The 17,201-nt window shown below is 41.2% G+C and overlaps 1 protein-coding gene across 1 annotated transcript in view; it reads left to right on the plus strand.

Annotated features, from left to right (window-relative positions):
- Window positions 1-16,946, plus strand: part of Morc1 (MORC family CW-type zinc finger 1) — a 155,083-nt gene extending 138,137 nt beyond the window's left edge. The window contains exons 21-27 of the mRNA XM_051150013.1: window positions 1,935-2,004; window positions 4,128-4,194; window positions 7,125-7,274; window positions 9,619-9,703; window positions 12,082-12,135; window positions 14,308-14,502; window positions 16,729-16,946. Of these exons, the coding sequence (XP_051005970.1) occupies window positions 1,935-2,004; window positions 4,128-4,194; window positions 7,125-7,274; window positions 9,619-9,703; window positions 12,082-12,135; window positions 14,308-14,502; window positions 16,729-16,857 (750 nt within the window). The 3' untranslated portion in view covers window positions 16,858-16,946. The remainder of the gene's footprint in view (window positions 1-1,934; window positions 2,005-4,127; window positions 4,195-7,124; window positions 7,275-9,618; window positions 9,704-12,081; window positions 12,136-14,307; window positions 14,503-16,728) is intronic.
- Window positions 16,947-17,201: the final 255 nt, after the last annotated feature.

Here is a 17,201-nt window from a genome sequence, read left to right on the forward strand (position 1 = left end):
AGGGGCTGTCCACTGGGAGTTTGACCATTCTCCAGTGAGTATATGAGCAACACAAACTGGACTTGTGGGTTTTTCTTTTCCTTCTCTTCTCTCCTTCTCCTCCATGTGGTTATCGTTGTCCTCCTCCTCCTCCTCCTCGAGTGGGGAGATTACAAGGATAGGGACAGACTTGGGACATGAGTGTAATTGGTTGTATGATGTGAAATTGCCAAATAATTAACAAAAATATGTTGGAGAAAAAGAGCACTAACAAGAAGTGTTGTTTGCTGGGAATAGTGCCAGTTTTGTTCAGATTGGATGCTTCCATTGGACAAGGTCTTGTCTTATTTCATCCTAAGCAAAGTCACCAAAGAAAATTGATACACATGAACAGATTCATCATACATTAGAATACAGTGCTGATATCCAAGGGCATACAAAGTTCTCCTAAGCTCATCTTATAGGCACTGTTAACTGCTGTGGAAAATAGTCTATGCTACTTTTAACCAGCTAAAAAGCGATTTAGTCCAAACATAGAGACATTTAATATCATGTAGCTTTTCTTTCCACAGCAGAGAAAACCATTAATTTCATTTGATGTCAGAAATACAGAAAGGCATACATTTGAAGGTCACTTTCAAGATTTTCACAAAATGAACTTCAGAAATGTGTGTTTTCACTTTTTTCCTGGAGAATTCAGATAGTTACAGCATAAATGTGAAGATATTTTAAATGAACCACAGTAGCTGAAAAGCAACCGTGTCTCCCTACCTGGGAGGCTCTTCTTTCTGTTTGAGTGGAATAGCAAAGGGCAGTGATGGAGGGCTACAGTTACTCAGTTGCTAGGCTACAGGTGTACATACTTAACCTGCTTTCAGACAGTGTGGTTTCCAAAGCGTTCTGCAGAAGTCCACCTTTGTTTCCTGGAAGTGGGGAAAAGGCAGTTTGACACGCTCTTCTCGGCATGTTTGGTTAGCAGGTGTGTATGGGTGGGAAAAGCTAAGGAACCTCTCACTATGCTGAAGCTTCAGAAAACAAGCTGCCCTCTTGTCCCTGCCTCACAGCAGGTGTCTCAACGTGCATTGGGGGGTAGGGGTGGGGTCTCCAGAACAGAAGACAGGGAGGAGGGGGCCTTGCCTTATTTCTGTTTTCTCATTTTTTAAGTAGTCTTTTTTTTTTAACTGCTTATTTTTCTACCTTGGTAAGATTTGCGACATACTTTAAGGCATCATTTTGAGTTTTTTTGTTCCTTGAAGGCCACAGTCATATTCGTCTTCCCCTTCTTCCTCCTCCACCCCCACCCCCCTCCCCCTGCCCCTCATTCCACCTGGGGAACTGTCTTCTGGAAACATAAGTTTGTTTCCATTGAGCCGTGTCAAAGGGATCCTGGAGAATTCCCAGTGTCGTGATAGGTGAGGTTCACAAATTTAAGGAATGTTATTTGTCACCCTCACCTCACATATGTCCTTAGAGATCTGCCTGCCTCTGCCTCTGGATTACTAGAATTAAAGGCTCCCCACCCACCCACCCGCCACCACACACACAGAGCAACCTCCTACAATTCTTCTTGCACTGATGCTGAGCTCCCACTCTGTCTCAGCTGTGTGATGGATGACCTTCAGGTAAACGACTCATTGATTCCCAGTGAGTCAAATACTTGACTTATTTTTGCAGTTCCTGTAAGATCAATTTGGAAAGAAGTATGTCTTTTAAAAATGGTCTATAGAAATACTAGGAGAAAATGTACTGTTGCAAAAGTGGCCGTCCTGGAGGAGCCCACCAGTGTAGAAGTCTCCAGGAACCAGTCTCTGCCTCAGAAACCCATGCACAGTTTGGTGCGGATAGCCTTCTGGTCTCCTGCCTGTGATGTGGACACTGCATTTTTAAGTCTTTTTGTGACCCTGTCCTGTATCCTATGGGTTTGAACAGTTCTAAATGAAGAACTTGTTTTTCAGGTTGGGGATAAAAGCAGCACCAAGGTCTTACCGAAACAAGAACGAGCTGATGTGCCCCTCCCAAAGACAGGTAAAACGAAGAAGATGGCGCTAGAGTTGATGGTGTCTGCCATGTGGCTGCCCTTGACTGCCCAGCAGCACCCACAAGCTTGTCAGCAATTTGGACTTAAATAAGCTTGTTCTAGAATAGTGATTCTCACCCTATGGGTCAAGACCCCTTTGGGGGTCACATACCCTGAATATCAGATATTAGTTATTACATAGCAACAAAATAATTTTATTCTTGGGATCACCACACGAGGAACTGTATTAATGTGTTGCAACTTCAGAAAGGTTGAGAACCACTAGTCTAGAAAGAGAAAGGCTAGAAAGAGAATACACTTTTGCCAGAGCAGAGAGATGCTTCCCAGCTGGGAGCAATGTCCCAACACTGCCGCACTGCCTTCAGCTCTCACAGTCTTGAGTCAGTAAGTTCTCTTTGGAAAATAACTTTCACAATCTGTTTGACTATAAAGCTATTGTTACACACTCTCTTTTTTAATAGTACACATTGGGTCCAGGCTACACACACATTACTTTCACTGTCATGGTCATTGTTTTTAACTTTTGTTGTTTTGTTTGTTTTTGGTTTGAGGACAGGGTCCTTGCTGGCTGGAACAAGTTATGAAACAAGAATAGCCTCAGATTTATGGAGGTCTGTTTGCCTCTGCTTCCTGAGTGCTGGGATTCAAGGTGTGCGCTGCCATGCTAGCAATTGTCTTTATTCTAAGTTCCAAAGTCTTTCTTAGTGTCCTTGGTGACCCTCAGCCTACATGCTCGACTTTTGTCATTCCTCACACTTTTTTTTTTTTTTTTTGCCAGCCACACAATCATTTTGTGGTCATCTTGTTCAGTAACTTCTTTCCTGCATTCTTTGTTGCTTAAGTAACCTTATCAGCAATTTATTCACAAGTTTACCTTTGAACTCATCAGTTGAGGCCCTAAGAAATCACAATTTTTTCTTTTTCATCTTAATTAAGATGATTTTTTAAATTCTACAACCAGGATTTTTGGGGCAATGATCTCTTTTACTTACTTACTACATCTTACATTTGAAAGCCAACCACTTAACTTTGATGCCAGTTTTTCACATGATTCCAACTATTACTTTGTCATGAAGTATGGCTCCAACTTGTGATGTAAAAATTGTTAATATAATTTTGATCCTAAAATTTATATTTAACTTCAAATACTCATCCCTGGTTTAGCAAGAATGAAATTGTGAAACATTTCCAGTAGTTGTAATTATGGACTAGTTTCTGTTGCTTAATTGTTTTATTTTGGAGTAGAGATCAGCAGGCAAAGTTGCAGTGCCATTCATGCAGTTGGAGAAGCTGTCCATCCATTATTTTCTTTTTTTGTTTTCCTTAAGGGAAGTTGGCTAGTCCTCAGCTTTTACTCACCATCTAAGCTTTGCCCTGTTGCTCTCTTCTCCATATGGCCTTTAGTGATAGCCATATTACTAACATAGCAATAAACAATGGCAGTGGTTAATTCTATAAGGCCAAAGTATCAGGATAATCATAACAAAAAATTACAGCGCTAGCTAGAAGAAACATACTCAGCTGCTTTACAAGCTGCAATTCCACCCAGGAACCATGGACTGAAAATGCCAACCTCCCTCAAACGATAATCCTTAGGGTTTGTGAGTGAACAGATCTTCTAGGAACTGCAGGCTTCTTCCTGCTTTAAAGTTCAACTCACTGCTGGAGACTCAGTTTTCATCCCACTCATCAGAACTCTTTGAATCACAAGGAGAGGGTGGAATGTGAGAGGAAAGCCAGGTGGGTCATTTTAGGGAACGGTGAAGTGAGCAGGGAGTTTGAACGGACTGTATCAGGGATCCAGAACCTTGTAAGAATCGTAGCTAAAAATTAAAAAAAAAAAAAAAAAAAGAGGTTGCAGATGCTTTTAAAATATTATAACACTTATATATACTTCATTAAAATTATAAATTACCTTAAAAGTATGTTATAAGTTGCCATGAAATTGGCATAATTTACAAATGGATGTTTAATACATGTTCAAATTCTATACAGGTAGTTAATGAGCTAGCTGCTTCTTTTTCTTTCTTTCTTTCTTTTTTTCTTGGTACAGTTTATAGTATGATCACCAGAATGATTTTGTCTTTATTTTGTCTGTGTTCTCTTGAAGACAAACAAGAGCTGTGGGATGATACTGCAGTAATGAAAAGAAAGTCTTCAGCACTTAACTGGAAAAGGTGTGTATACTATAATTATACAAATTCCAAACGAGTGTAATTATGCCGCTGAAAAGTAATTATCAGTGCGTAACTAGAAAAAGAGAGAAAATCATAGCAACAAAGGCAATTAAGAATGACACCAAATTTTACAACAGAAAACAGCAAGGATAGAAATTCTCCTTCTCCGAAAACCTTTTCATTTCTTTTGTGAGGATTTGGGAACAATGAAAGGGAGCAAGCTTCACTTCCTGTTCACAATAGATAACCATCTCAAACTAATATACTGTCATCAAAGCATTGAGAGTCACACACAGACAAGGTGAGAGTGTGAAACCATAGAAGTAAAGCTTTTCTGGTAGCTCATTAACTTATTGTCAAACATACTTGTAATTATTATAATCCTTGCATTCTGGAATTTCCTTGACATGAGAATTCTGCCATTCTGGAAATCAGCTAGATATTGTTATTATATATAGTGGGTGGGGTTAGAGAGCTATTTTTGAGAAAACAGTCTCTTATGCTTCCTGCATTCACTTCAGCTTCCTTGAGTCACTCAGGCTGTCTTGTTGATTCCACATCCTGTTTTCTTTGCACAGTGGTGCATTGAATTAAAGGCAAGGGAGACAGTAGAGCTTTGTTTTTCTGATGGCACTTCAGTGCGCATGTCCAGCTCTGCCTGGCTACTCAAAAGCCTTCCATAGCCCTTCCATGTCTCTTTGAACATGACATTTAAATTTGCCCATGGTACACATCACCTTTGCTATATTCCCCCTTTTATCCTCCATGTTGTTTCCCAGGGTCCCATCTGCCCTGCCCAACCACTATAGTTGGGTCACAGGTCAGTGTTCTCTTTCTTGGGGCTTCCTAGCTCTCCTAGGCAGATGTGAATATCCACAGAGCCCCTGCTGCAGTTGACAAGGTGACAGGACAACTTCAGCTTGCAAGGTTATTTGCTAAACACTTCACGATTTCATATGAGCCCTTTGATTGTTTCCTTTCTTTTCCATGAGAAATAAACCCAACTCCATAAGAACATGATCTGTCTTTGCATCCCTATGTCGCTAATAGCCAGAAAGATGTCTATCTAGAATGGGCACCCGATGTTTTCTTGAATAAATTGTATAGTTTCCCATCAGTGCTGTTACCAGGCCTTTTCATGAATAAGACTTTATATATATAATTACTTGTTAAAATGTGAGTTAAAACTTAAGATAGATCCACATACTAGAATGCACATGTGTCTGTCTATTGTCCATCCGTCCATCCATCTATCCATCTGTCTGTCTGTCTGTCTGTCTGTCTGTCTCTCTCTCTCTCTCTCTCTCTCTCACACACACACACACACACACACACACACACACACACACACGCACGCACGCACCTCTCTTTCTCTGTTATGTGAGTGTATGACTTTTACCCAGGCTGGGCAGTGGTGGAGCATACCTTTAATCCCTCAGGAGGCACAAGCAAGCTAATCTCTTGAGTTAGAGTCCAGCGTGTTCCTACAGAGCCAGTTTCAAGACAGTCAGAGCTACATAGACAAATCTTGTCTCAAACAAACAAACAAAATGAACCAACTACCCAAAAACCCCACTGATGACTTAGTATAAAATGGATGGTAGAACTGCAATCCAACTAAAGAAACCTTAATGGAAGAAACTGATCAAATCTAGAACTGATGGTACCTACGATAAAGATGATCATAATAGCAGTAATTATTACATACTGTGTGCTGAGCACATAATGCTCAGTATTGAACTAAACTAGCATTTAATCCTCAGAACACTAATGTGAGGAAGGCTCAGTTATTAGCTGTTTCCTGTAGTCCTTATGGATGCTAGGTGTGTGCTGTGTCCCTGAGCAATGCCTCCAGCCCTGTGAACATTTGACAAAAGAAATGCTCTCTCATACTCTGGCCTAAAATATTTTATCCTCACTGCTAACAGAAGATTTTCATATAAAGGAGGTTTTAATTAATGAGCACTCAGACATTGTGTATGTATTCTTTACATGATTAAGCATTAGTTTATATGATACTCTTCATCTTAAAATACACAGGTGATGTAAGACAGTATAGTTAATACCAAAGACCAGTTGACTGTAGAAGCACATTCCTCATTATAAATGCTATTCCCCAGTTTTTAAAGGCCTTCCCAATATAACCAGACAGAGCTCTTCAAAGCTTAGGTTTATAGATGTCAGTGTGCAAGGATTAAAAAATGTTACTTGCTACTTGAAAATAAAACTGGTCTGCCCTATCTACTCATCTGACCTCTAGCCATCTTTTCCCGCCTTGGCCTCCCACCTTTGGCTTCTATGACTATTGGCGTCCATCCATACCCACAGTTTTGGCGCTGTGTCATCCTGCACTCTGTCATGCACCCTCACCATGACTCATTCCCTGGGATCCTTGCTTCATCCTCAGAACACGCTTCCCTCAGCTCCTTACTAGGAATTTCTCTCACCGCCTTTGACCCTTCTTTGTTGTTATTTATCTTTGCAAGCGTAAATTAGAACTAAAGTCTCTTCCTGCAGAGAAGACTTGAGCAGTATATGATTATCTTTAAGAATAAACTATGGCTGACTAGGTGTGATAGCTCACACTTATAATCCCAGTGCTTGAGAAGTGGGCAAGAAAGCCAGGAGTTCAAGGTGGTCTCAACTACATAGTTCAAGGCCAACCTAGTCTACATAAGACACTGTCTTAAAACAGTCCTAACTAATGAGTGAATTATCATCAATTCTGCTTAATCAGTGCTTCCCCCAAACCTTGAAGCAATGTATAAGAATAAGCTATTGTCACTGTAAGACTTGTATGGCCACACAGTGGAAACTCTGACTGTTACACTGATGTCTCTGCTTTCATTGGTTGTGTATTAACTTTTCATGTGAATGTCTCTGAAATGGGTGGAATGTAATGTAGTGTTTCTTGACGTCATAAGCCCCAGCTTGCCTGAGGTGCAAATGAAAGACTTAAAGCCACATTCTGGACACAAAGTCAGCTCCGTGGATAGCAGCTGCCAGCTGTCTTCTTCGCTGATGCCTTCTCGAAGCTCACCTATCCAGGAAACAGCAAGAAAACTGATGTCTAATTTAAGGTAAAAATAGTTACTGATTTTCCACATGCTTTGTTGAATGTTTGAAGTAAACAGAGACAAACCCTGTTTTGTTTTATTTTGGTTTTCTACCAGTTGGGGATTTTTTTTATTATTACATTCAGTGGGATGATTTTATGACCTGTTTCCCTAACCATATTCACTTAGATACACCACAAGTTACTAACTAGTCTCTTGAAAGATACTTGTGGTCGCTAGCTACCTATTGTTATGTGGCCCAGCAGATGATGGATGTACATACATATGGTATTCTTTCCTTGGATATAATAAAGTTTTATTGAATTTTACATTTTTCTACTCATAAAGACATGCATGACATTCCCATGGCCTTTGAAAAGTCAATTTTTATGATTTTAGGTAGGGAACTTACAGCAACTAAGTTTCCCTCTTTGGTCAGTTGAATGTTGCTCTTGCAGACATAGCTCCTAGAAGGATAATCTGAGCTCTTAAAGGAGAGACTGGGAAGGGGTGAGGATTCTGGGTTTGGTTTTGGTTTTGGTTTTTGGGTTTTTGTTGTTGTTTGTTTGTTTGCTTTTCCAAACAGGGACTAATACAGGAGAGAGCTTTATTGTCAATACTGTGGAAGGCTTTCAGAAGTGTACTCTCAGAGAGCTATCATAGGAAGGGAAGGGCTCAGAGCAGGAGCCCCATTCACTTAGTGGGCACCATTAATTTTGCTGGGTTCAACAATGTGTTGAGTGAGGTGAGGGGCTTTTTGAGCCAGGAAGAGCACTAACCCTACCTTGCCTGCAGTGATAGTCCTCTTAATGCCTTGATTTCTTAGTAATCGAATGAACTCCCTTAAAGGTGGAAGTTCTCAAAGAGGAGATGGGAGAGGGAAAGTAGGAGGGTAGAAGAAAAGCCGGTCATAGCCTCTGCTAATGCCCATGTGTGGTCCTGTCTGTGGAAGGAAGCAGATAGCCACTGTAGACACAGACTCCATCACACAGCCGTACAGAGCCCCTACGGCAGCACGAGGGCCTGAAGGGCTATGTTTACTTGCATGTGAAGGCTGTACAACCTGTCCTTTGGGAGTCATGCCTAAACAGTAGCCTGGCCACAGGAGCTTGAAGAGCATTTGGTTTTTTGTAATGGGACAAGTAGTTGATGGAGCAGTAAAGCCCTATCACCAAGTTCCTCATTATCTCCTCATGCTAAGTACCCACTGTGCCTGAGTTGGCAATCCTACAGTCGTCTGGAGAGGAGACAGAAATAAGGAACACTCAACTGTGTACAGAAGTTATAAGATTGTAAAGGCAGATGTTATAAGATTGTAAAGGCCGTTAGATGAATGACTTTGGATGGAAGGAAGGAAGGATGGATGGATGGATATCAGTTTTGTCAGCAGAATGTCTGAAGAACGGGTTCTTTCTATAGTTCTTCACCCCTTCACCCCAGCAATTTCTAGAGGATCATTTATTTCTTATCCTTTGCCTTATGGTTTGGTGGCTGTGGATTAAGACCAGTTTATTTACTGACATGACGATTAAGGCATATCAGCTGGTTATTCTATAGTATGCAATTAATTACACACACATATTGATGTATGTATGTGCACCTGTATATATCTTAATTAATATGTGAGTATCATTTAAAATGTGTGGAAAGGATTATCTAATCCTGCCTTGTGCCATGGCTAAAAGTAAACCAAACTTTCCTGACAATAATAGTTATCATTTTGTACCTTTATATTATTTTAGATATCCATCCAAGAATTATTATGAATCAAAACCATGGATAGGTGGGTGGATATCTTTCTTAGCCTGAGTGTGCTGTAGCAGAGTTTGGTCATATTGTTACTTAACTTTCTTTTCCAGCTACATGAACATTCTTTTCAAATTCATCAGCTTTCTTACTTTTCACTTGGTCTTTTTTCTTCATGTAAATGTAACAGTGGAACTATTAATATTAGTGAGTTACATGTGATCAAAAGGGAAAATTTGATTGAGTGTACCAACACTTTAAAGTGCATCTGCTTCTATTGCTAGGTACCAATGGAGTGTGAAACCTTCCCAGAAACCATCTCCCTAGTGAACGTGTAGACTCATGTGTTCTCAGAATTATCATAATGAGCATTGATTCTTAAGGTGTTTCCCTGCAGGTTTGCAGACACACCTCTTTTAGGGGTCCCTGTGGATTATAGGACACTAGTCGCTGTTCGCAGGAGAGCACTTTGTTGTCAGCATTGAAAACAAAATATTTGATAGGAACTAGCATTCATCCTTGCCAGGAAGTTAAACACCTGAGAGACACACCCTGTTCTGCTGGGCTGGTGCTGCCTCTCTGGTCTGGGTACACTTCTGTTGTGTTATGATTGTCTTCCCAGGGAGATCCTTCTGTATTTTGTTCCGGAGTTTCAAATATCATCAGAATTTGAGTGCACATCTATGGAAGAATTCCTAAGTGCTGAGGTAAGCTGCTATCTTCTGTCTTGCGCCTGAGTGAATGGCAGAATAATCTGAATTTAATCTTCAATGAAGAAAAGAGTCTTGCCCAGAAGAGGGCTTCGGAAGGTTCTCAGTGACTGGAGATAGAAATTCCATACTGGAGTTGAAGATCAGGTAGCTTAGTTTTACAATGAAGCTTAGTTGTTTAGGGGTTAAGATGTTTTTCGGTCTAGATAGATGTTCTAAGTTGATAATGACAGTATATAATGGAGATTGATTTACATTCAGAATTTTAGAAGCACCAAGATAGGAAAGAGTTTTTTCAAGGCTGCCAAATACAAATAGCCAAAACACTAAAAATGTAACATTTATATAATTCCTGATTGTGTCATTGTTCTTCTTGCTATAGGTAATCTATTGTATATATGTGTAATAATAAATGTTTATGTAAAAAATAATAATAAAATTTTAAAAAACCAGAAATTCCATACTGGGTATGTGAGACAACACTGTGATTACAGGCAAAGTAAGGCAGGGATGATCTTATAGACTGAGATAGCTGCCCGCAAAGATTTTCCTCTTGTCTTAGCTACTTTCCTAGTTCAGTGATAAGATATCATGGCCAGGCAACTTTACAGAAGATAGTTTATCTGGGGCTTACAGTTCAGAAGCCGAGTCCATGATCATCATGGTGGAAAACGTGGCAGGTGAGGATGGTAGAGCAGTAACTCACAGCTTACCTTCTGACCCACAAGCACAGGCAGAGAGCGCTAACTGGGAATGACATGAGATTTTGGAAACCTCAAAGTCCGCCCAGTGATACATCTCCACCCACAAAGACACACCTCCTCATTCTTCCCAAACAGTTCCAGCAACTGAGGGACAAGCATTCACACATGAGCCTATGAAGGCATTCTCATTCAAACCACAGCACCGCTTTCCCACTAAATACAGAGTTTCTGACTTCACCCTCCAGTATTGAGATGCTGAGCTAAGGATTGCATAAATCAACCCTATCAGGTGCTTAGGGTCCTACTCTTTCTAAACATCATGGAGAATAATAAAGACAGTGCATCTTCTTAGTGACAGTGCCACATAAGATGGGAAGGAAACCTTTGGCCAGCTAACTCAGATGCACAGGGCGAGTCTCACACAGGCCTTGGTTCAGATCCAGGGGGAAAGCCCCAGTGGGGCTTAGTGCCCTGCAAGTGGAGGTGATGGTGCTTGTTCCAGGTCAGTGTAGGGAAGAGACAACCCAGGCAGGGCACTCAGAGGCCATTTTCTACCAACACGGTCAGTATTAACTGTAGGGTTGACAGGTGCACAAGGAAAGGCTGTGAATAAAAAGAGCACATACTACTGATAAGACAGAAGTGAGGCGTGCCCAGTTGATACTGAGGGACAGCTCTAACTCTCTAGTTTGGACTCATTGCTTCTGTATCGTCATCTTCTCTCACCTTAGCTGAGATGTAACACAGTAATGCAGTGGGCGTATACTGCATTACTTAATTGAGGTACTTCCTATCTGCATCTGGGCCAGATGCAGTAGTTGTTTTCTTACCTGACTTCCCAGAGGCCTTCAGCTCAGTTTTCTCCTTCCTCGCTGAAGTCCTTCCTTTGTATAGCCTCCATAACCACAAATGTCCCACTTCCTTGTTTTCCTCTCTTCCTCCATCATCATTACAGGAACTATTTTCTGTTTGAATTCTGGATGTTACCATGTCTGAGGGCTTCTTCTTAGTCTCTGTTGATTTCACTGCTAAGTGCCATTTCATCTGATCTCTTAACTTTCATCCTGGCCAATATGCCAGCAACTCCTAGTCTATTTCCATCCAAAATACGCCTTCTTCACATTGCCTTTTGAATACTTTTCATTTTATTTTCCTCCACTGTGATTTGTTTTATCTGCAGATTATGTAACAGTGCTGTGTTTATTATTTATGTAGTCTACCATAGTTCTCTAAAGAAAATAATACCTATTTGATCACTTCCCCTTGGTGGGGAGGGCCTGCAGGCACACAGAGGAAAGGGAAGCAAGCTATCTGGATGAGACCTGATAGGCTGTGGTCTTATGGTGAGGGAGGAGGTCCTCTTCTGTCAGAGGTCTAGGGGAGGGGAAGAGGGCAGACGAGGGAGGAAGGGTAAGAATGGGAAGGTACAAGTGAAGGAATAACAATCAGGATGAAATTTGAATAAATAGTAATAATAATGAAAAAGAAAACAACAGAAAAAATAATAAAGTCAGATAGGTCTAATTCAGTTAAGTAACTTAATTATGCTTAAAAGATCCCTGGGACACACACACATATATAATAGAAAGACCAATGTTCTAACTGTATTTCAAACAGATCACTCTGCAAATTTAATATCCTTTTCTTTTCTTTTATTGCTTATGAAAACAGGTGGAGCGATGCCCAGAGAGCATAAACCAAAAGCTAAAAACATGTTTCAAACAGGTAAGTGTCCTTTCCACAAAGCTATTTATATCCTGAAATCTAAGCGACCCCACGCTCGAAAAAGGAAATAATATATGTTTTAAAATGTTAGGTATGAAAGGAAATCAAATTTTCCCGTCTTTATCAATTAGATAAAGCATCTTTAGATTAATGCATTACATATCGGATGTTAGGGAGCAGCATCATTTTGAATTTGAAAATGCATATGTTCCCCCAACTAGAGCTTATGAGGCACCAACACGGGACTTTAGTTTGAATAAAAAATAGAAAACTCTCAGTTTTAAAGAAATATATTCTCTGAATCTTTAAAACACTAGACTAAAACAGGTATTGTCAAGTAATCACAGCAAAATAAACAAGCCCCCACTCTGAAAAAAGCCTAGGATTTGCTTACATAACCATCAACACAATTCATGGTATGTCTTCCTTTGATCACGCTGCATGCACACACACATGGCCGCTGCCTGCTGTTGTGGAGCACTGTCAGAGCCTTTTCTCAGTTGAGTTTGTGGAAAAAAAAAGAAAAGAGCTAATCAGAAAGAACATAACCAACGTAAGCTGTGAGTCACGCGCTGTAGGTCAGAGTTTTCATTTGTTCGTTGATGAAAGTAGCCAATGGCATAGCAGGTTTCATCTGGAATTTTCATACATACCTCATTTTGGTTGGTTGTCCGCGTGCTCTGCTTCACATCCCCACCCTGCACACACATCCTTCCACTCCAGTCCTCTGTTTCCACTTCCTTCCACTATCTGCTCTACCCTTTCCACCCAGATGCCCCCTGTTTCCATCCCCGCAGCCCTTTTCCATGTTCTTGTCTTTACCCATATTTGCTCCCACCTGGATAGACATGAAATGAGAGAGAAACTGTTAAGTTGGTCTTTCTAAGCTCACGTGACCTCAATGTAATACTTACTAGCTGTCACCCATTGTCCTGTAAATTTCATTTTCTGCCCAGCCATATCAGTTCTGTTGTGTGTAGGCATATATTTAACCACTCATTTGTTAATGAACATCAAGGCTGATTTCATTTCCCCACTGTGGTGAAACGAAGTGTTCTTTAGTTTAATGAGATCACACCCTCTCCACTAAAACACAGGCCCCAGCTAGTGGCGCAGAGCTCTTCCTCACAGCAGAGAGAATTCTTGCTTAATTGGGCTACCTCCCACTGCCAACTAAACCCTGCTTGAGGGCAAAGCCTTCCTTATACATCTTTGTATAATAATTAAGAAGGTCAGTGCCCTGACTTAGGAAGGTGTTTGTAAATGTTTACCACGCAGAGCTATGGGCAGGTAAGGTTTTGCACATTTGGCTTTTATAGAAGAGAAACACATGAGAGCAGCATGGCTCTCATGTTGTAGACGGTGTGGAGGAACCATGCACACATTAATGCATGTGAGTGAGTGTGGTGCAGAGTGACTGTGTAGTCTAAACATTGAATGAGGCTACCTAACCACTCCTTGTCACAACAGCCAACATTAGCACACAGAAATCTTAAGATAGAAACATTTAAATGTTTATCAAAGTGGGTTTTGCCCTGTATCTGTTTTCTCAGAATATCCCCAGCCCCACAGCAGTCCTCTTAAAATGTTGATATGGGTAAGAAATACCATTCTGAAATGGAAGAGGGGCCTGTGGAAGCAGCTTGCTGTCTTGGAAAACAGCACAGACCCTAAATCCTTGAGGGGCCTTGGGGCCCTTTCAGTACTCATTTCATTAGGATTTTTTTCTAAAAAGAAGGATTCCTTCTTTCACAGCCTCTGTGCTCACTGAACATTACAGATGTGAGTTACAGCGCTGCATCGTCAAGACGCTCTATGTGCCTGGACACCCGCCAGTGCCTGTGAGGTACTGATGTCGAGGATGACTTTATACCACTGATGAGAGAACAGACTCAACCTTCAGCAAGTTTCTTCTTGATTCCAAAGCCAAAACCTTTAAGCTTACCTCACTACCTCTTCTATAATAATTACTTCCACATGCTGTGTCTTCCTCCTCCTCCCTCTCTATCAGAGAGCAAGTTCAAGTATCAGAGTTGGTTCTTAGCCAGTGTGTACAGGGCTGGAGTGTGAAATTGCCTTGTGATATTAAGGGAAAATAATAATGTGTTAAAAACATATATATGTGTGTGTGTGTGTATGTATGTATATTGTGTTTTTTTAAAACATTCTCAGATCCAGAATACCTACATGATTCAATATGAGAAAAGACTCAAGAGAAAAATGCAGTCCATTATTTATGAGACGAACAGAAGAAGGGTACTTAATGAAGTTTTTCTGGGACAATGTGAACTGAAGAGGAAGAGGACTGAGGAGAAACTCAGTGCCCTTCGTGCCAAGCTGGCATTGCTGCTGCAGACACTTCAGTTGGTGAGTGTCAGCTGGGTGAGGGGTAGGAACAGGCCTTGTAGAAAGACCCTGCATCTGGGTATCTCTCCTAACAGTGTGCTTTGCTTACCTGCCTTAGGTAAAGCACCTAACCCAGCCCTCGCTGCTAATAATGATCATAAACTCTGAAAGGGCTCAGATTTGGGCTCATGACCGATACCGAGATAGATTGTTGGGGATAGACAGAGAGCAGAACGATAGAGCTCTGAAGAGAGTTCTGACCCTAACACTACTACACAGAGGCAACTGGTGAATGCTGTGAAGAGAGGAAAATCACACCGTTGGGGTCTCTTCTATGTCTCTGAGCAGCTGGGGTATGCGCCACAGCAGGAATCTTCAGCCAGGCAGGGAAGGGCATAGGGACAGGATATACGGCCCCTTTGATTAAAAACTTGCTTCTCCAGGCAAGAAGTCTAAGAACCTGGCAGTCTGTTAGCTAGTTTCAAACAATATCCCCAGTAGAGTGTCGGTCCATATCTGTGATGGGAAGGGCTGCTGCAGACACCAAGACCTGAGCCACGGTCTGGTCTGGCTGACCATACTCAATCAGAAGTGAATTAACCTTCAAGACCTAGATTAGAACATTGCAATTTCGCTGCACTTCTTTCTTTAGGCAAAAAGTAGAATCTTAACTTGTGTCATTAGCTGATGACTGTCTTAGTGTCTTGTCTTTTTCTTTTGCTGTGATAAAATACTTAGATAAAATGAGCTTAAGAGAGAAGAGTGTATTTTAGTTTACAGTGCATGGATGTGGTCCACCATGAAAGTCAGGGCTTGGGAGCTTGAAGCTGGTCACATCACATCTGCAGTCAAGAGGAGAGAGCACTGAATACGTGTTGCTGCTGAGGTCCCATTATCCTCTTACATTGCCCAGACCCCCAGTGGGCACCCACCTCATTTAACACAGTCAAAACCATCTTCTCTAAGCACGCCCAGAGGCCTGTTTCCTAGGTAAGTTTAGACTCAGCCAATCAACTTCTCAATACCATTTGTCCAGTAGGCAAAAGTTTCCAATTTTTCCAGGAAGTGAGATATTTCAGCGCAATTTTATCTTTTCATTTAAATGAAGATAAATTCTCTTAATCCCAGAGGAAGAACTCAACAACAACAACAACAAAAACAAAACAAAACAAAACAAAACAGGAAACTTCATAAATGTGAATTATTGCCAGCTTGCTTGTATGCTTCTGTGATGAATTAAAGTGCTAAGTACTGGTCCATCTTCTTTTATTAGCATACGTTCGCTGAACATAGTGATGGGTTTCATTAAAACATTTTATTTCAAGTATATCATGTCCCTTTCCTAAATTCCTCCAGCCCTATAAGTGGTCCAGCTTCTAGGTAGCACATAGAAATCTTGGCTATACCAAAAATTTAAATATAGCAGCCAAGGTTGTAAAGGGTTTCTATGGATTCTAAAAATAATAGAGAAATCTGAGTTCAAACTGGGTTGAAAGGAGCTTGTGGCATTTTGGCCTTAGGTTTAGGTCTGAGATAAGTCTTTCTGAGCTTGTCTGTGTGACAAGGCGGGAACTGGGGCTCTGTGGAAGCCCTCAAGGACTAGGGTGGCTTTGTCCTCGAAGGGACTAGAGAAGAGATGGGCAAGTTCACCGCACATCACTGCAGAGTGTGGGGAACATGGATTTGAATCCGGCATGCCTGGGTTCCTGTCCAAGTTGTGACTAATCTGAAGTGGGAGCTCATTTTTCTCTGGTACATTCATCTTTAGCTTTCTCAGGAGTGCCTTCTGTGTCAAGCACAAAAACAAGACACCGAAGTATTTTTGCTTAATTTTTCAGCATACTACCAGAAGAGAAATCCCCCTTAATTTTTGGTGATCTGGCAAGTGATTAAAAAGCTACATTATTTAAGAGCAAAAAAGATAATTAATGCTAAATATTTCACATGGTGGTAATTGTATTTGTGCTTCTGTCAGCACCACCACTTCAGCCAATTCTTGAAAGTGGAAAACACTAACTTCTGCTGGGAAGAAAGCATTATTCAAATCCTCAACCACTTGTAGGCGGAAAATGAGATTAAATGAGAGAAAACATTTGCAAAGGTTAAGAACATTAATCAGACATGATGGAGGGTTGTTGCCACAGGAATCACCACAATGCCTGCAGGAGGCTGCAGGAGTGACAAGGATAACAGCTGAGCTTCTCCCCCCTCGCCCCCCCAGGAGTGACTGTAGCCTCTCTTTTCCAGGGTGCTCCAGTGGGAGACCTCGAGCAGATCGACACTCACCTAGAAGATTTGCTTAAAGAAGATCATCTCCCGACCAGCGTAAATCGAAGGACCCTAGAGTCAGGGAAAATGAAAGATACAGAACAGTGAAAGAATGCCTCAAAAGTCAGAAAAGGTTTTTCTTCTTAAAAGTGCTAATAAAAGAAATTGGAGTCGGGCATGCTGGCACATGCCTTTAATCCCAGCACTCAGGAGGCCGAGGCAGGTGGATCTCTGTGATGTTGAGGTCAGCCTGGTCTACAAAGAGAGTCCAGGACAGCCAAGGCTACACAGAGAAACCATGTCTCAAAAAACAAAACAAAAATTGGAGAATTCTTTTTAACAAACATTTCCTTTTTATTGCTATTGTAACAGTTGGCCTAACTCTTAAAATTCTACGTCTTGAGATGGCCTGATTGGCCATTCCTGCATTCCCTTGTGTTACTTCCTAACCC

The sequence above is a fragment of the Acomys russatus genome, chromosome 8 (assembly GCF_903995435.1).
Source record: "Acomys russatus chromosome 8, mAcoRus1.1, whole genome shotgun sequence".
Lineage (NCBI taxonomy): Eukaryota > Metazoa > Chordata > Mammalia > Rodentia > Muridae > Acomys > Acomys russatus.